Genomic DNA, 20,463 nt, shown 5'->3' on the forward strand with positions numbered 1-20,463 from the left:
TTTCTTCATTAGAACTGCAGTTTCTGAGCGGCGTGGGGTACTTTGCAAAGCCTTCCATGCAATATCTGTGGAATTTGTTTGAATGTTCAAATACATGACCCATTGAGCGAGAGTGTAACAAGCAGGGTGCTGCTGTCGTTCCTTTGAGGCTGAATTTCACAAATCGCTTTTTAAAATCTTGTTTTCCCGCCAGCTGCTCATTGAATGGATTCAAGAATTCGATTGCATGTCCATGCACAAAAAAAACAATCTTGTGTAAAATCCTAAATAATCACTTCGCTTGAGGGTAAACAAAAATATTGTTTTATATTTCGAAGAAAATCCGTGTCACTGTGCGGCTAATATCCCGAATTGCAGTAAACTTGTCATTTGATTCCATAAAACTGGGCGTGTTCGATGAACAGAAAGTAAAAATAATATCTGGTTTGGAAGCCTGAAGAATCGATTCTCTGAATGAAAATGTTTGTATTTTCCGGTTTAAAAGGATGGAAATCTTACTTTTCTGTGTTGTCCTCATATTTTGCACTTCATTAGTAGGTAAGAGGATACGAGTTTTGGTGTCTCTTGATCGTAGGCTTCGGAAACTCTAAACAAATACGCCTGTTAGGACTAAGTCCGACCTTCAATTCTGCCTCACGCCAATACGCGGGGAGGGTTCTATGGTTTTTGCTCTACTGCGTGGATTTAGCTTTTAATGACGATGTTTTACAACGTTTTTTCAGGAATCGAAATATTTATTTGAATGTCAAATGTGACAGGATCGTACCGTTTGATTCTCAATTGACCTTTCGCAGTCAGAATAAATACGTGGCTGTGTAATGAGGGAAGTAATAAAATCATAAACTTGGAACTGCTGGTAAACATCAAGTTTTCAGAGATATGTGACCTCTTGGAAAAATATAATTGAGATGACGGCACTTCTCCTTCCACCCAGAAGTTTCAGCTTTATGTGTGGTCATCTTGTTTTGACTGTGTCCATCCAGTAAACATTATTGAAGTAAACATAGAGCGAGCGCACTGCTGAAACTCCCCAGAAAATGTGGCAGCATCTGTGGGCAGAGAGCCCGAGTTAATGTTTCCACTTTGGTATAAGTCTTCAGAACTTGCTTTCATTCAAATAATATTACTGAAGTGATTTGTCCTAACATCCCACGTTGTAAACTGAAGTCATAAATGCAACAGTGTGAACATAGTTTTTGTTTGTTGAAACGAGGTTAAATAGTTTATATTATTTTCTACATTGAACATTCTCACGACTTTTTAAGCCTTCACGTGACCGTGATTTCAAGAAGTGTTCTCAGCCCGCTGTGCGTACAATTTGGAGGCGCCGTTGCTAAACTAGGGCGGATAAGGTTAAAAATCATACAACAGCATGTTATAGTTCAACAGATTTATTTGGATGCACTGGTTTGTGCTTCCAGATAAACCTGTTGGACTATGACCTGGTGTTGTGTGATTTTTAACGTTGTACGTACAAACGTGAACATGACCGGTCAAGAGCAACCCTTTGAGACTACAATACTTCACCATTCAATAACTGGCTGACTTGATTGTTGCTTTCTTGAAATCTAATTTCAGTACATCGAGGTTCCCTTTTATCTGCAGTAAGTCTTCTTTAACCAAGCCCAATAAACACGTTAAACCTGAATTCTCTTTCACGAAATCTTGTTAATCCTGTCTGATTAACGCAAACTTTCCTAAACAGTCCTGCTGTCACTTTAGTTGAAGCTTCTGTCATCTTTCCCATGACACGTCAGACTAATTGCATTGGTGTTTCTTATTTTCTGTCTTACTCTTTTTTTTGAGTAAAGGAGTTGCATTTACATTTCCAATCTAATAGAATTTTTCCTTAATCTAAAAAGTTTTGGAATGCTAAAACCACATATCCACTATATTACTAGCCATCTCTTTTAAGATCAAGGTTTGACCTACCAAGGACCCAGGGACATGTCAGTCTCAGTTCCAAAAATTTGCTGAGTACCAATTCACTGGCAACTATAATTTTCTTGACTGCCTTACTCACTTCCATTTCCAGATTTACAGTAATTTCCAGGATATTAATTGTAGACCAAAAGTGAAGACCAATTGCAAAATGCCTGTTCAGTTCATCTGTCATCTAGAGTCATAGAGATGTACAGCATGGAAACAGACCCTTCGGTCCAACCTGTCCATGCCGACCAGATATCCCAACCCAATCTAGTCCCACCTGCCAGCACCCGGCCCATATCCCTCCAAACCCTTCCTATTCATATACCCACTCAAATGCCTCTTAAATGTTGCAATTGTACCAGCCTCCACCACTTCCTCTGGCAGCTCATTCTATACACGTACCACCCTCTGTGTGAAAAAGTTGCCCGTTAGGTTTGTTTTATATCTTTCCCTTCACACCCTAAACCTATGCCCTCTAGTTCTGGACTCCCTGACCCCAGGGAAAAGACTTTGCCTGTTTACTCTATCCATGCCCCTCATAATTTTGTAAACCTCTATACGGTCACCTCTCAGCCTCCGACGCTCCAGGGAAAACAGCCCCAGCCTATTCAGCCTCTCCCTATAGCTCAAATCCTCCATCCCTGGCAACATCCTTGTAAATCTTTTCTGAACCCTTTCAAGTTTCACAACATCTTTCCGATAGGAAGGAGGCCAGACTTGCACTCAGTATTCCAACAGTGGCCTAACCAATGTCCTGTACAGCCGCAACATGACCTCCAAACTCCTGTATTCAATACTCTGACCAATAAAGGAAAGCATACCAAACACCTTCTTCACTATCCTATCTACCTGCGACTCCACTTTCAAGGAGCTATGAACCTGCACTGCAAGATCTCTTTGTTCAGCAACACTCCCCAGGACCTTACCATTAAGTGTATAAGTCCTGCTAAGATTTGCATTCCCAAAATGCAGCACCTCGCGTTTATCTGAATTAAACTCCATCTGCCACTTCTCAGTCCTTTGGTCCATCTGATCAAGATCCTGTCGTAATCTGAGGTAACCCTCTTCACTGTCCACTACATCTCCAATTTTAGTGTCATCTGCAAACTTACTAACAGTCCCTCTTATGCTCGCATCCAAATCATTTATGTAAATGACAAAAGGTAGAGGACCTGGCATCAATCCTTGTAGCACTCCACTGGTCACAGGCCTCCAATCTGAAAAACAAACTCCACAACTACCTTCTGTCTTCTATCTTTGAGCCATTTCTGTATCCTAATGGCTAGTTCTTCCAGTATTCCATGAGATCTAACCTCGCTAATCAGTCTCCCATGGGGAACCTTGTCGAATGCCTTACTGAAGTCGATATAGATCACATCTACTGCTCTGCCCTCATCAATCCTCTTTGTTACTTCCTCAAAAAACTCAATCAAACTTGTGAGACTTGATTTCCCATGCACAAAGCCATGTTGACTATCAGTCCTTGCCTTTCCAAATACATAGGTAAAAACAATGACTGCAGATGCTGGAAACTAGAGTCTAGATTAGAGTGGTGCTGGAAAAGCACAGCAGTTCATGCAGCATCTGAGGAGCAGTAAAATCGACGTTTCGGGCAAATGCCCTTCATCAGGAATACGTGTACATCCTGCCCCTCAGGATTCCCTCCAACAACTTGCCCACCACTGGTGTCAGGCTTACTGGTCTATAGTTCCCTGGCTTGTCCTTACCACCCTTCTTAAACAGTGGCACCACGTTTGCCAACCTCCAGTCTTCTGGCACCTCTTGTGACTATTGATGATACAAATATCTCAGCAAGAGGCCCAGCAATCACTTCTCTAGCTTCCCACAGAATTCTCGGGTACACCTGATCAGGTCCTGGGGATTTATCCACCTTTGCCCATTTCAAGACATCCAGCACTTCCTCCTCTGTAATCTGGACATTTTGCTCTTTTATTATCCATTATTAGCGCACCAGATTCACTTTTTCAAGAACCAATGCACGCTTTATTAACTTTATTCTTTTGAAAATGTTTATAGAAATCTCTATTTTTATATTTGCTCACTTTTTCTCATATTCAAATTTTCTGTGCTATTTTAATGTTTAACCTAACTTTCTCTCAGACTCTACTTTCCCCTTCCTTATTCAACTTTTTGTCTTTTTTACCTTTTATAATATTCCGTCCATGCTTCTGACTTGCAAATCAACTTTGCATAATTATATGCTTTTTCATAAAGTTTGACATAATTTTTCTAGTTAACCATAGAATGTTGATCTTGCCTTGAAATTTGTCCTTCTTTTCAAATGTAACTATCCTCTGTATTTGTAATATTCTCTTAAATGCTTGTCACCACATCTCTCTTGCATATCCCTTAATCTAATCTGCCAGTTTAGGTTAGAATCTCTACAGTGTGGAAGCAGGCCATTCAGCCTATCAAGTCCACACCAACCCTCCAAAGAGTATCCCATTCAGACACATCCCTTATCCCTGCAACCTGCATTTCCCATGACTAATCCACCTAAACTACATATCCCTGACACCATGGGCAATTTTGCATGGCCAGTTCACCTAAGTCATAGAGTCATAGAGTCAGTGAGACGGACAGCACAGAAACAGACCCTTTGGTCCAACTTCTCCATACTGACCAGATACCCTAAAGTAATCTAGTCCCATTTGCCAGCACTTGGCTCATATCCCTCTAAACGGTCCGTATTCATGTATCCACCCAGACGACTTTTAAATCTGTAATTGTACCAGCCTCCACCACTTCCTCTGGAAGCTCATTCCATACACACACCACCCTCTGCATGAAAAAGTTGCCCCTTAAGTCCCTTTTATACCTTTCCCCTCCAACGCTAAACATATGCCTTCCAGTTTTAGACTGCCCCACCCCAGGGAAAACATCTGTCTATTTATCCTATCCATGCCCCTCATGATTTTATAAACCACTGTAAGCACACCCCTTTGTCCCGGTGGTCTAGGGAAAACAGCCTCAGCCTATTCAGGCTCTCCCTATAGCTCAAATCCTGCAACCCTGGCAACATCTTTGTAAATCTTTTCTGAACCCTTTCAAGTTTCACAGCATTCTTCCAATAGGAAGGAGACCAGAATTGCATGCAATATTCCAACAGTGGCCTAACCAATGTCCTGTACAGCCGCAACATGGCCTCCCAACTCCTGTACTCAGTGCTCTGACCAATAAAGGAAAGCATACCAAATACCTTCTTCACAATCCTATCTACCTGCAACTCTACTTTCAGCCTGCACTCCAAGATCTCTTTGTTCATGAGCAGGCCATTTAATCAGTGCATGTTCAAGTTTATCTTCTATTCAAGCATTGTCCTAATCCCATGCACTTGCTTTGTTTCCAGATTCCTTTATCCATCAACCATCTATCTAATGTTTTGAATGCTGAAATGTTCTCTGCCTCAACCATTATATATTTCTAAGATTTGTACTTCAAAAAAAACTTTATCACCATCCAAAGTCACTTAAATGTATTTTGTGTTGTTGCATTCTCATTGATGCAGTAGAAAATCTTCCTACATACACTGTGTTTCTAACTTGAAAATGTTTACCAAATCACCATTTCAAAACCTGAAATCCAACGAAAACAGGCATAATTGTCCAAGTCTTTGTAGTTGAGATTATGCAAATAGGAAGCAAATTAATGAATTAATATTTGGCTGTTCCCTTTCGATATCATGGATCCCAAAACTGCATACATTATTCTGACTGTATGCATTCTAGATTTGGCATCATACGCTGAATTCCTTTGGAGGAATAATAATGCTGATTGCTGACCGTTTTGCTTCTGCAACATCCAGAGCATTACAAAGGGGGAAAGATAAGTAACAGCACAGGAAATTCACTGAAAAAAAGTTGATTTCTGTGGAATTTGTGCCATTTTTCCTTTTATAAAAAGTGAGAGAATGTGTTAAATTGTTGTTTACAGCACATGGGGTGGCCATTCGGTGTATTATTTGTCTAAGTCATGGAATGTATCAATTCTTGATACATTTGGCATGAGGTAACCCTGGAGCAGTCAGTGAAAATGTTGATCCTTCAGCACTTCAAGACTTTTCCACAAGTCAGTGAGATCATTGTTGACCTGTTCCTTAGCAAAATTTGTAAGCCTTGATCACTATCCATTGATACACTTACATTGTAAAATGTTAAAAATTACACAACACCAGGTTACAATTCAACAGGTTTAATTGGACGCACTAGCTTTCGGAGCACTAGCTTCAGGTGATGAAGGAGCAGCGCTCCAAAAGCTAGTGCTTCCAATTAAACCTGTTGGATTATAACCTGATGTTGTGTGATTTTTTAACTTCATACACCCCAGTCCAACACCGGCATCTCCGTATCATTGTAAAATGTCATTCACAATCTGGAAAATATCAACTGACCCAGTATTCACAGCCATTTCCATTTGACATTCTGCTCTCACACTACCTTTTGTGTGAAAAAGTAGTTCCTAATATCACGCCTCACTTTTTGACATTTACTTTACTGAGTCCTTTAATCATTTTGAACACTTCAGATAATTCAAGTTCATTTCTCAAAAGAACCTAAGCTAGATTTACTTAACTTGCAATAATTTAACCCTTCTATTCTACATCATTCTGATCATTGACACACATATGAAAATCAGAAGGAACTATTTTATATTCCCCTTTTAGAAGTTGGATTTTGTAGCAAACGTTTCTCATATATCTGTTTTTGATGTATGAATAAAAGTTTAGCATTTAATAGTGTGGTCAAATCTGAGGTTTCAAAGCTTGTATTTTTGTCACTGCCTTCATTGAAGAGAGGGGCTGAACAGCTGGTTTGTGATGCAGAGTGTTCTCAACAGCATGGATTCAATCCCCACTCTGGTTAAAGTGGCCATGAGGCCCCACCTTCTTAACTTTGCCTCTTGCTTAAACCATCACCAGTTAACTCCCTTTAATGAAAGCATGGACTATGGTGGCTTCAACTTGTTATTGAAGAGGGAAATGAAGAAAGGAAACTGACCCTTCCAGTTTCTACAGAAATTGAGACTGAAACCAATAGGAAACTTTCTAAGAATACTGGATATGGTTGGAAAGTTCTTATTAAATATTTCTTAATGGCCTAGGGATATCTCTGGCAATGTCAGCATTTGTTGCCTATCAGTGAATACCTTTTGATCAGTACGACAGAATCAACCATATTACTGTGGATCTGGAGTCACATGAAGCCCTGACTGTAGAATGTAGATTGTCTTCCCTATGAAGGACATCAGTAAACCAGATGGATTTTTACAGTTGCCAGTCTTTAAGCTTCAGCTCATCATTAACTTTAAATTCCAGCTGCTGTGAGTTGGGAGTTGAACCCACGTCCCCAGAGCATTAGCCTCGGTCTCTTCATTTTTAGTTCAGCGACAGTATCACAATGTCCCATCCTCCTACAGGCAAAACAGCTTGATTTATAGTTATGGAATACTGAAAACTGCTACCTGATTTCAGTAATGGATAATGATGAGGCCAGCTATGCAGTACAGGCAGGCAGGTTGAAGAATTTAGATCCAGAAACTGTTAATAAGCAATGATAATGATTGCTCAACTGTTTCCATTACTTCAAGATAGTGGCATTTTATCATCCAATTAGAATTGAGGATGTTCTGCATACATAAGCCATTTTTAATGAAGACCATACCATTGAACTTGTTTTGGTTAAACCCACCTGTTGGCTAGAGATGAGGCTAAATCCTAGGATTTGATGAGATTTGATTGATTATTCACATCTACCTAGGCACAGTGGAAAGTTTTGTTTGGCCCGCAGTGCCAGCAGATCATACCATACAAAGTGCATAAGGGTAATAGAACAGAACGAGTAATACAATACCATGGATAGACGCAGCACCAAACTTTGTGGAACACCACTGGTCACTGGCCTCCAGTCTGAAAAGCAACTCTCCACCACCACCCTCTGTCTTCTACTTTTGAGCTAATTCCATATCCAAATGGCTAGTTCTTCCTGTATTCCATGTGATTTAGCCTTGCTAACCAGTCTATCAAGATGAACGTCTGATGCTCATCAAACCCCTTCATTACATCTTCAGAAAACTCATTCAAGTTAGTGAAACATGATTTCCCATACACAAAGCCACATTGACTATCCCTAATCAGTCCTTATCTTTCCAAATACATGTAAATTCTGTCCCACAGGATTCCCTCCAACAACGTGCCCACCATTGATGTCAGGGTCACCAGTCTATTGTTCCTTGGCTTTTCCTATTCACCTTTCTTGAATAGTGGCACAATGATAGCCAATCTCCATTTTTCTGGCACCTCACCTATGGCTATCAATAATACAAATGTCTCAACAAGGGGCCCAGCAATCTCTTCTCTCTCTGCCCACAGAGTTTTAGGGTACACCTGATCAGGTCCCAGGGATTTATCCACCGGTATGCATTTTAAGACATCCAGCATTCCTTCTCTGTAATATGGACATTTTTCAAGATGTTGCTATTTATTTCCTCACATTCTATACCTTCCATATCCTTCTCCACAGGAAACACTGATGCACAAATAGTCATTTAGTATATCACCCATCTCCTGTGGTTCCACACATCGGCTGCCTTGCTAATCTTTAAGGGACCCAATTCTCTCCCTACTTAGTCTTTTGTCCTTAATGTTTTTGTAGAATCCTTTTGAATTCTCCAAAACCTTATTTGCCAAAACTGTTTTATGTTCCCTTTCAGATGGGATGTGAACACAGGAGGTAGAGTTAGTAAGTTTGCAGATGACACTAAAATTGGAGGTGTAGTGGACAGCGAAGAAGGGTACCTCACAGGACAACAGGATCTTGATTAGGTAGGTCAATAGATCAAGGATTGGCAGATGGAGTTTAATTTAGACAAATGTTAGGTGCTGATTTTGAAAGGCAAATCAGGGCAGGGCTTAAACACTTAATGGTAAGGATGGGGCGTGTTGCTGAACAAAGCGACCTTGGAGTGCAGGTTCATAGATCCTTGAAAATGGAGTCACAGGTTGCCTTTATTGGTCAGTGCATTGAGTATAGGGGTTGTGAGATCATGTTGTGGCTATACAGGACATTGGTTAGGTCAGGTTTGGAGTACTGTATGCAATTCTGATCTCCCTGCTTTAAGAAGGACGTTGTGAAACTTTAAAGGGTCCAGAAAAGATTTATGAGGATGTTGCCAGGGTTGTAGGGTTTGAACTATAGGGAGAGGCTGCATAGGTTGGAGCATTGGATGCTGAGGGGTGATGTTACAGAGGTTTATTAAATCATTAGGGGCAAGGATTGGATAAATAGGCAAGGTCTTTTCCCCGGAATGGGTGAGTCCAAAACTAAAGGGTATGAGTTTAAAATGAGAGGAGAAAGATTTAAAAAGGACCTAAGGAGCAACTTTGTCAAGCAGACGCTAGTGTACAAATGGAATGAACTGCCAGAGGATGTGGTGGAGGCTGGTACGATGGATCCGAATGGGTATATGAAGAGGAAGGGTTTAGAGAGACATGGACCAAATGCTGGCACATGGGACTAGATTTATATAGGACATCTGACCGGCATGGATGAGTTAAACTGAAGCATCTGTTTCTGTGCTGTTTACCTTTATGACTCTATAACTGCAGAGAAGGTGCACAAAGATTAAGATCAACATCAAATTTAAGATTTGAAAGGACCATTCAGAAGTCTAACAACTGCAAGGAAGAAGCTGTTCTTAAGCTTTTGTCTCTTCTGCTTGATGGAAGAGTTTGGAAGAGGTTACAGTATATCAGGGTGACAGCAGTCTTGATTATGTTGGCTGTCTTCCCCAGGCAGCCTGATTGATGGATAGAGTAAATGTATGAAACATTGGCTTGTGTAATGGACTGAGTTGCGTTCATTTCCCTCTGTAGCTTTTTTATGGCCCTGGGCAGTGCATTTGCAACACCAAGTTGTGATGCATCTGGATAGAATGCTTTCTGTGTTGTGATCATATAATGACTGGAGTTGGTGAGTGGCGGAAACAGCCTCTTTTAGTCAGCACTCACAGTACAAGTCTGAGGCAGCAAAAAACCTCGAGGTACAGTTCTTACAAGAGACCCTTTATACACAGTTCTTACATTTCGTAAAATTCCATTACCATGGTGTTACAATTTTTATCTCTAGTACACAAAGTTTTGAAGGGCTTCTGACCTGGGAGACTGGAGACGGGTTAAAACATCTGCTAAGTGCTGGCCTGCTACTTCTGATGGGACAACTGTCCGGTCTGCTTGCATAATTGGGAGGTGTCAGTCTTTTTGTCTTTTAAGTTAGTAAATATTAGTAAATATGCTAGGCCTGTATGCTCGAAATTAGTTAAAAATTGTACCTATATGTAATAAAATAATAAAGGGTATTAAGCTGATTACTGTAGTTGGGTTGTGATATTTATTTACTATTTGCTGGTATGAGTTTCATTCATTCATGCAATTTCATAGAATTGCTGATTTGGCAGTTAGCTTCTTAAAGGGACAATGGCCAAGTTAAAAGGTATTTAACAGGTACCTAATCTATTCAGGTCCAGAAGATGGTTAGTAAGTGCTGATTAATATTATAATGTTTGATGGGGATGGTATTGTTCTGTATGCTTCATTTATTCAGAGGAAAACACTGCTTGTGGCAAGAGATGATAAGGTGTGGAAATGCACTAATGAGTTTGAAAGGGTTGTTTTAAAATTTGGATACTGCAGAACTGTAGTTTTATGAATGAATGAATGAATAAATATAGTAAATAATAGGGAAGTAAAAGGTTATGAATGAACGAACAGGAACTCGGTATTAATGAATATAGCGAGCTGGTGCATGGGTTAATAAAGATAACCCATAACACAATGTGTCATAACACAATATCTCACAAGTGCATCTATAAAAATTGGTCAGTGTCTTTATGGATATGCTGAATTTCCTTAGTCTCTGAGGAAGTAGCCTCTTGTTGTGCTTTCTTGACCATCACCTCAGTGCGGTTCGACTAGGACAGATTGTTGGTGATCATCACTCCTGGGAATGTGATTCTCTCAACTATCTCCACCTCAGCTCCATTGATGTAGATAAGGGCATACCCTCCATCTTGCATCCTAATGTCAATGATCAGCTCTTTCATTTTGCTGACATTGAGAGAGAGATTGTTATCTTTATACCACACCACCAAGTACTGTGTCTCTTCTGTATTCTGTCTCATCATTGTTTGAAGTCAGGCTTACAAAAGTTATGTTGTCAACGAACTTATAGATGGAGTTAAAGATCAAATTTGGCCTCATTGGCATGAGTGTATTGGGAGTATACTATGAGGCTGAGTACGCAGCCATGAGGGTGCTGGTATTGAGGATTATCGTGTTTATTCTCACTGATTGCAGTCTGTGGATCAGGAAGCTGAGGATCTGGTTGCAGAGGGCAGGTCTCAGAGTTTGGAGATTAATTTGTTTGGAACTATAGTGTTGAAGAACTAAGAGGAGAATACCTGAACATCTTATGAGGAAGACATAGTTTTAAAAATGCTCTGTCACTGAAACTGATTAGACTTATGCTGAGTGGATTGCCATACCAAGTCATAACTTCTGAAAGTGCCTTTAATGTGTAATGTTTAGTTTATAACCAACCATAATTTGTCTATTACTTCACAATTAACTAATACTAATTCTGGGTATAGAGCATAGAGGCTAATGAAAGTATTTAGTGTATGCTTTATTTGATTCCTGTATAATAAAAATGTATCTGTTTTAACCATGAAATCTTGTGACTTTGTATGTTTTGAAAATTTCAAAGTTCTTTTTAGAAAATTGATACTGATCCCTGCTGAGATTATAACAATAGTTCTCCACCTATTTGCAATATTGAGGCATGTTTATGCATTTTACTATTTTAAAATATTAAATTATTTTCTAGGACCTTTAGAAGTGGAGATATTTCCTGCACCACTGGAAGTTTTAGCAAATGAAGATGCTCTTTTAAAATGCAAATATAAAGAACCAGAATCTGACCTCTCACATGTAGCTGTTCGATGGACTTTTACATCACAAACAGCCAAGAAAGATGTGTATATATTCAATGGAGGAAAGCATCAACCAATCCGAAATGGAGCAAAGATGTTTGACAATGCTTTACAGAAAGGGAATGCTTCACTCTACCTTCCAAATGTGCAACGTTATGAAGAAGGAACATACACGTGCATTGTTTTTGTTACTCCCCATAAAGAAGAAAAGAGTTCAGTGATGCAAGTGTCAGGTAGGAGAGACAAAATCAATTTCAGCCCCATAACATGTGATTTTACTCACAGTACTGGGTATTTACTGGTATATGCAAAAATATTTATTTCCATCTGTAAAAGCATTAAACTTCTGACTCAGCTGATGACTAAGTAAGCATTCCAATTAATAACAGCCATCAATTTTGCAGTTTTTATAAAGCTAACTGATCTTGGTTGGAACAGTAATAGTAAGTGGTATCAAAAAAGAAAGTGTGAAGCGAAACATTGGATATCAAAAACACACAAAAATCTTGATAATTAAAAAAGAGCCCAGGAACAATTTAACTGTGAAAATGTATAACTGATAACAGCAATAGTCCCAGCGATGCCTATATCCAGAATTTAAAAATATTCTTCATGTAATTTCACAACTTGGATAGTTGATACATGGAAACCAGAAAATAATAAATCTGTTAGATGTTACTTTGGTTTTTGAACATCATATATTTAAAGATAAAATAGCTGAACACCTTGAAAACTTTCAGTAGATCATAGAGAGGGTCGGTATCGAGTTATAAAGTCACAGTGAAGCAACTTAAGTAGTAACCATGGGAAGTTCTAAATATGTTCTCGCTACAACCTTCAAGAAGAAGTTTGATAAAGGGCAATTTACTAAAGTTGAAGCTGATGGAATTAATGTTAAATTATTGTCCATATTAAGAAATTGACTGCGCAATAGCAAACAGAATGAATGGTGTAATGCTCAGATAGTCCATTTGACAGAATATGGTTAAAGGTGTCCAACTGGACCATAGGCATTTACTATAAATATTATCTACTTTATATTCATAGAATCAGACAGTTCAGAAGAAGCCCTTTGGCCCATTGATTCTGTACTGCCAAAAAATACACAAAAGCTGCACTTAATCAGATAAAGAGGCATGCATTCAAAATTGCTGATGGCACAAAAATTGTAACATTGTCAACAGTGTGGATTGAAGCCTGAAATTTATTGGTTTAAGTGAATGGTCAAAACTGTGACAAATGGATTTCAAGAAGGGGCAAAAATGAAATCATCGACTTACAACCTAAATATACTTAGATCAGTGTAATTTCTAAATGATGAAAAACTAGAGGCATTTGGAGTGCTAACAAATTGGCTTCCAGGCACAAAGGTAATTGAAATATTATGAAAAGGAATCAAAAAGTGGTAATGGAATAAAAATGAAAAATGCTGGAAATACTCAATACACCAGAGAGCATTTACAGTCATAGTAATAGAGATGTACAGCATGAAAACAGACCATTCGGTCCAACCCGTCCATGCTGACCAGATATCCCAACCCAATCTAGTCCCACCTGCCAGTACCCGACCCATATCCCTCCAAACCCTTCCTATTCATAAACCCTTCCAAATGCCTCTTAAATGTTGCAATTGTACCAGCCTCCACCACATCCTCTGGCAGCTCATTCCATACACGTACCACCCTCTGCGTGAAAAAAGTTGCCCCTTAGGTCTCTTTTATATCTTTCCCATCTCACCCTAAACCTATGCCCTCTAGTTCTGGACTCTCCAACCCCAGGGAAAAGACCTTGCCTATTTATCGTATCCATGCCCCTTATAATTTTGTAAACCTCTATAAGGTCACCCCTCAGCTTCCAATGTTCCAGGGAAAACAGCCCCAGCCTGTTCAGCCTCTCCCTATAGCTCAGATCCTCCAACCCTCGCAACATCCTTGTAACTCTATTCTGAACCCTTTCAAGTTTCACAACATCTTTCCGATAGGAAGGAGACCAGAATTGCACACAATATTCTAACAGTGGCCTAACCAATGTCCTGTACAGCTGCAACATGACCTCCAAACTCCTGTACTCAATACTCTGACCCAATAAAGGAAAGCATACCAAACGCCTTCTTCACTATCCTATCTACCTGTGACTCCACGTTCAAGAAACTATGAACCTGCACTCCAAGATCTCTTTGTTCAGCAACACTCCCTAGGACCTTACCATTAAGTGTATAAGTCCTGCTAAGATTTGTTTTCCCAAAATGCAGCACCTCGCGTTTATCTGAATTAAACTCCATCTGTCACTTCTCAGCCCATTGGCCCATCTGGTCAAGATCCTGTTGTAATCTGAGGTAACTCTCTTCGTTGTCCACTATACCTCCAATTTTGGTGTCATCTGCAAACTTACTAACTGTACCCCTTATGCTCGCATCCAAATCATTTATGGAAATGACAAAAAGTAGAGGACCCAGCACCGATCCTTGTGGCACTCCACTGGTCACAGGCCTCCAGTCTGAAAAACAACCCTCCACCACTACCCTCTGTCTTCTATCTTCGAGCCAGTTCTGTTTCCAAATGGCTAGTTCTAATTCCATGAGATTTAACCTTGCTAATAAGTCTCCCATGGGGAACCCTGTCAAACGCCTTACTGAAGTCCATATAGATCACATCTACTACTTTGCCCTCATCAATCTTCTTTGTTACTTCATCAAAAAACTCAATCAAGTTTGTGAGACATGATTTCCAACGCACAAAGCCATGTTGACTATCCCGAATCAGTCCTTGCCTTTCCAAATACTTGTACATTCTGTCCCTCAGGATTCCCTCCAACAACTTGCCCACCACCGAGGTCAAGCTCACTGGTCTATAGTTCCCTGGCTTGTTCTTATCACCTTTCTTAAGCAGTGGCACCACATTTGCCAACCTCCAGTCTTCCGGCACTTCACCTGTGACTATCGATGATACAAATATCTCAGCAAGAGGGCCAGCAATCACTTCTCTAGCTTCCCATAGAGTTCTCGGGTACACCTGATCAGGTCCTGGGGATTTATCCACTTTTAACCATTTCAAGACATCCAGCACTTCCTCCTCTGTAATCTGGACATTTTGAAAGATGTCATCATCTATTTCCCTACAGTCTATATCTTCCATATCCTTTTCCACAGTAAATACTGATGCAAAATATTCATTTAGTATCTCCCCCATTTTCTGTGGCTCCACATAAAGGCCGCCTTGCTGATCTTTGAGGGGCCCTATTCTCTCCATAGTTACCCTTTTGTCCTTAATATATTTGTAAAACCCCTTTGTCCTTAATTCTGTTTGCCAAAGCTATCTCATGCCCCAGTTTTGCCCTCCTGATTTCCCTCTTAAGTAGACTCCTACTTTCTTTACACTCTTCAAAGGATTCAATCGTTCTATCCTGTCTATACCTTATATATGCTTCTTTCTTTTTCTTAACCAAACCTTTAATTTCTTTAGTCATCCAGCATTGCCTATACCCACCAGCCTTTCCTTTCACCCTAACAGGAATATATTTCTTTGGATTCTCATTATCTCATTTCTGAAGGCTTCCCATTTCCACTTGCGAACAACTGCCCCCAATCAACTTTTGAAAGTTCTTGCCTAATACCGTCAAAATTGGCTTTTCTCCAATTTAGAACTTCAACTTTTAGATCTGGTCGATTCTTTTCCATCATTATTTTAAATCTAATTGAATTATGGTTGCTGGCCCCAAAGTGCTCCACCACTGACACCTCAGTCACCTGCCCTGCCTTATTTCCCAACAGTAAGTCAAGTTTTGTACTAGAGTAGGTAGATCCACATGCTGAATCAGAAAATTGTCTTGTGCACACTTAAGAAATTCCTCTCCACCTAAACCCTTATCACTATGGCAGTCCCAGTCGATGTTTGGAAAGTTAAAATCCCCTACCATAAACACCCTATTTTCTTACAAGTTTGTTTCTCAATTTCTCTCTGACTGTTAGGGGGTCTACAATCCCAATAAAGTTATCATCCCTTTCTTATTTCTCAGTTGTGGAAAGAAATAGAAGTAACAGCATAATTTACTCTTTGCAATAGGGTCTTGTTTGATGGATGAAGACCTGGCAGGAGCCCACATCAGCTCCATTAGTGAAGGCCTTCCAATTTTCAATGCATATTAGACTCATCAAGGGCCAGCAGTCGTCCATTGCCAACTGCACCACTTAGTTATCAGTGACGTACTTGTCTGAAGATCAACAATGGACCTAAGGCCAAATGTTTGCGAAGGTGGGATGGGGGTATCACAGGAGAGTGAGTGTGAATTTGGTCTAGTGGGTCCCATGCCTTCTGATGCCGGGTCCCTTGACCAGGCACTGAGCGCCTTTGAAGAAGTCTTTTGAAACTTAGATGATGTGAAAGGCAGATCTAAAGGCTAAGTCTTGCATCCACTGCACTTGCATGGAAAGGTATCCCATGGAAATTGGAAGTGGAGAAGTTGAGTTTACAAATATTTACAGAGTGGACCAGGGCGTTGCAGAGTGAATGATACTTTAAGAATATTGAAGATGGCAAGGGAAGATGTGTTTGGCAGTGGCATTATGCTGACAGAGGCAGAATTGTAGAGGATGATCTTGACCACACTTCTCACCTCCAGCTTCCTGAAAGGACTCCATTGTATTCTTCCAATTTCTCTGTCAGGCCTATTTCAATAATGTAACCTGCCAGATGAGCATTTCTAGTTATGGCATCCTTTTTGTCAACCAAAGAGTCAACCCCCATGTGATTGGCAGGGTGCTCCAATATGTCCAATCCATTTTATGCACTTCTCCTCTCACTCTTTCCCTGCTTTCCACAACTATTGTAGGGTCCTGTAATCCTTACCTTCCCACTCCACCAATGTTCACATTTCAACTGATCATCCCGCAGGTCAAAACAAATGAAAATAACAAAAGAAGCAAAGAACTGAAGCACTGCTAGGTTCTTAGAGCAAGAATTAGTCAAATGTTTGTAATGATATGTTAACAATTTACATGTCTCATTCTCTTTTACATAGTCCAACCGAAGGTCAGCATGTCTGTGCAAGAAATTCGTACTGCAAATGGTACAGAACACTTTTTGCAATGTGATGTTAAGGAATTTTATCCTAAGCCAATCAAAGTTAGTTGGTTCAAATTATCAGATGGAAAAATGGAATATGTTTCAACAAGCCAGTCCACTGAGGATATAGTTACGAACAGTGATGGAACATTCAGTGTTTCCACTAAAATAAAAACTGAACCAACGTGGGATGAACAAACTGACTACAGATGTGCAGTGGAACATAAAACCATTTTTGATAATTTTACACTGGACGCTGACAGTGTTGCAGGTAAGTCCTAGTGAGAGTACAGAGTTTGCTTATAATTTGTAATTTTATAACCTTGTAATATTTAGTTGTTTATATGGCCTTTCCAGTTTTTTTATTCACTCATGGAATGTGGGCATTACTGGCTTGGCCAGCATCCATTGCCCATCTCTAATTGCCCTGAGAGTAGATAAGAGCCAACACATCACTGTTGGTCTGGAATCAAATGTAGGATAGGCTGGGTAAGGTTGGCAGATTTCCTCCTGTAGTGGACATAAGTGAACTAGAGGAATTTTTTTACAAAATTGGCATTGGTTCCATGGTTGCTATTTGGCGATTTTGGATTCCAGATTTTTATTAATTTCAAATTTCACCAGGATTTGAAACCTCAACATTAGTCTGAGGATCTGCAGTGAAATTAGCACTTTGTTACTGCCTTCCCCTAAATTTGTATTTCTATCTTTTTATTTGCCATGCCCAGCTGTTCAACATATTAGCATCACCCCAATACAGGCCGCTATTCTTTGCGAAGCAGGTGACATCCACATGCCACAGCTTGTCATGCTAAAGTCAAAATAGAGTGTGTCAAACACAAACATGCAGCTCCATTGTATGAACTTTGGTCTCTGCACTGTAACTGATCATTGAGCATGGTGGGGTGTGGTTGGAATTTGATATGCATTGTTGCTGCTCTTGAGTTCTTTGGAAAGTTTGATTTTGAAAATGTAAATTTTTGTTGTTGGGGTTACTGAAGAATTTTTATTCAGGACAAAGCAAGTCCTTGACTCATTTTCCAGTGTGGGCTCTTCCAGCCAAGAGTAGACTCTAAGGTACATATCCAAAAGCCAGATGCCTGTTTTAGGTATCTGCCTGATGACCAAAAAGCACTAATTAATTTAGCATAACACTAAATGCACACAAGATTGGTTTCAAGCAATGCACTATGTTGAGCAGATATCACACGTTTACATAAATTGTTTCAGTTCAGCCATATTTTCTTGAAAATAAATTGATCTGATCAGCAGAACAGAACAATTAAGCTTGTAATGAAATATGCAAATGCTACAATTTGACTGGTGTCAGGTTTTGAAAGAGTTCCGTGTGTTCTTTCCTTTAACAGATAAAATATCAGCAGAGTACCAAATTATTGGAGGCATCGTTGGCTCTATTATGTGTGCAATAGGTTTAGGACTTTGTGTGGGACTTCTTATCTGGTACAAAAAATCGAAAGGTAAAGTATTTTTTGCATTCATAGAGATGAGCTATGTACTCTCAGGTGAGAGCTATTTAGTTATTAGATCTTTGCATGGCAACTTTTGTAAAAATGTTGAGTATTTGTCATAATGTGAAAAGGGAATTATTTCTTGGCAAGTAGTTACAATGTATGGGTAGCTTTATTGTTCTGACAGTGGTTTTGAATAACATTGGTCAGTCCCATTATCATCATTATTGGTTTCACTGCAAGACTGTTTCATTACAAGTTACAGAGTCATTCATTATACCTAGTCCATGAGGAGGAATCCAGTTAGTCCCATTCATCTGCTATATCCTTGCAGGTTTATTTCCCTGTACACATTGGATTACTTTTTAAAATCATTGGTTACCTCCACTTCCAACGGGCTGCCAAGGGTAAGTTCCAAGGCAGTGCCATTCAATTCACTAAATAATTCTTATCATTGTCGTCCCTGTATCTCCAAATGAAACAATAAATCTATGTTATCTAGTCCTTATACAATCAGCTTTTCTTTATTATGCCTTAACAATTCATCATTGCTGTTTTACTTTTTTACTCAATACCTATAGTTATGACCTAAGCAGGAGAGGCACCTCTTTCCTTGCAGGGAGGCTTACTGGTGCCACTTGGGAGAGTTTAAAGAAATGTGGCGGGAGGGTGCGAAGCAGTCAGTCAACCTTGAGTCATAGAAATGTACAGCATGGAAACAGGCCCTTCAGTCCAACTCATCCATGCCGACCAGATATCCTAACATAATCTAGTCTTAGTTGCCAGCACCCGGCCCATATCCCTCAACACCCTTCCTATTCCTGTACTTATCCAGATGCCTTTTAAATGTTGTAAACATGCCAGCCTCCACCACTTCCTCTGGCAGCTCATTCCATACCCGCACAATCCTCTGCGTAAAAAAGTTGCCCCTTAGATCCCTTTTAAATCTTTTCCCTCACACCCTAAACCTATGCTCTCTAGTTCTGGACTACCCCACCCCATTGAAAAGACCTTGTCTATTTACCCTATCCATGCCTCTCATGATTCTATAAACCTCTATAACGTTGGGTCAAATGTCCTTTTTTTGTGCAGAAAGTTCTACATTAGTATGTGATTTAACAAAGAAGTGGTTGATTCAAAGCTTCAGCGATGTTCTGCATAAATTGATTTCCCTCCAATTAGCTTAATAGAATCGTAGAATGCTACAGCAGATTTGGAGGTCATTCTAGTGTTCAGGTCTATGGCAGTGCTTTCAAACAGCAATCCAGTTAGTCTCACCACAGAGCTATTTCTCCATACCCCTGACATTTATGTTCCAATTCAATTCCCTTCAGAAAGCCAGGATTGAAGCCATACCAACCAGCCTCTAAGGTGGTCCACTCCAAACCCTAACTATTCATTATGGGGGAAAAAATGGTTCCTAATGTCATCTCTGGCCTATCACTTTACATTGGTACCCTTTGTTAATCAACCAAAGACAATTTGTCTGTATTCACTCTATCTCACACCTTCAATATTGGCCCATATCCCCCTAAACTCTTCCTATTCATATACCCATCCAGATGTCTTTTAAATCTTGTATTTGTACCAGCCTCCACCACTTCCTCTGGCAGCTCATCCTATACATGTACCACCTTCTGCGTGAAAAAGTTGCCCCTTGGGTTTCTTTTATATCTTTCCCCTCTCACCCTCTCTAGTTCTGGACTCCCCATCTCAGGAAAAAATACTTTGTCTTTTTGTCCTATCCATGCCCTTCATGATTTTATAAACTTCTATAAGATCAGCCTTCAGCCTCTGACTGTCCAGGGAAAACAGCCCCATCCTATTCAACCTCTACCTACATCTCAAATCCTCCAACCTTGGCAACATCCTTGTAAATCTTTTCCGAATCCGTGTGGTGTGTTTGAGGAAAAGACCACTATTAAGTCAAGTAGTCCAACAGGAAGAGCAAGCTGGGCCAGGATAATGAACAGAGTGGGACTAGTGGTCTGAAGTGTATT

General features: G+C 39.9%; 1 protein-coding gene across 6 annotated transcripts in view; it reads left to right on the forward strand.

Annotated features, from left to right (window-relative positions):
- The first annotated feature begins 432 nt into the window (after positions 1-432).
- LOC132824447 (midasin-like) overlaps positions 433-20,463 on the forward strand; it is a 103,538-nt gene continuing 83,507 nt past the window's right edge. For all 6 annotated transcript variants that reach the window (XM_060838958.1, XM_060838963.1, XM_060838960.1 and 3 more), the window contains exons 1-4: positions 433-537; positions 11,829-12,167; positions 16,951-17,265; positions 18,362-18,472. In XM_060838958.1, coding sequence (XP_060694941.1) covers positions 486-537; positions 11,829-12,167; positions 16,951-17,265; positions 18,362-18,472 — 817 coding nt within the window. In that variant the 5' untranslated portion in view covers positions 433-485. The remainder of the gene's footprint in view (positions 538-11,828; positions 12,168-16,950; positions 17,266-18,361; positions 18,473-20,463) is intronic.

Source organism: Hemiscyllium ocellatum, chromosome 18, assembly GCF_020745735.1.
Source record: "Hemiscyllium ocellatum isolate sHemOce1 chromosome 18, sHemOce1.pat.X.cur, whole genome shotgun sequence".
Lineage (NCBI taxonomy): Eukaryota > Metazoa > Chordata > Chondrichthyes > Orectolobiformes > Hemiscylliidae > Hemiscyllium > Hemiscyllium ocellatum.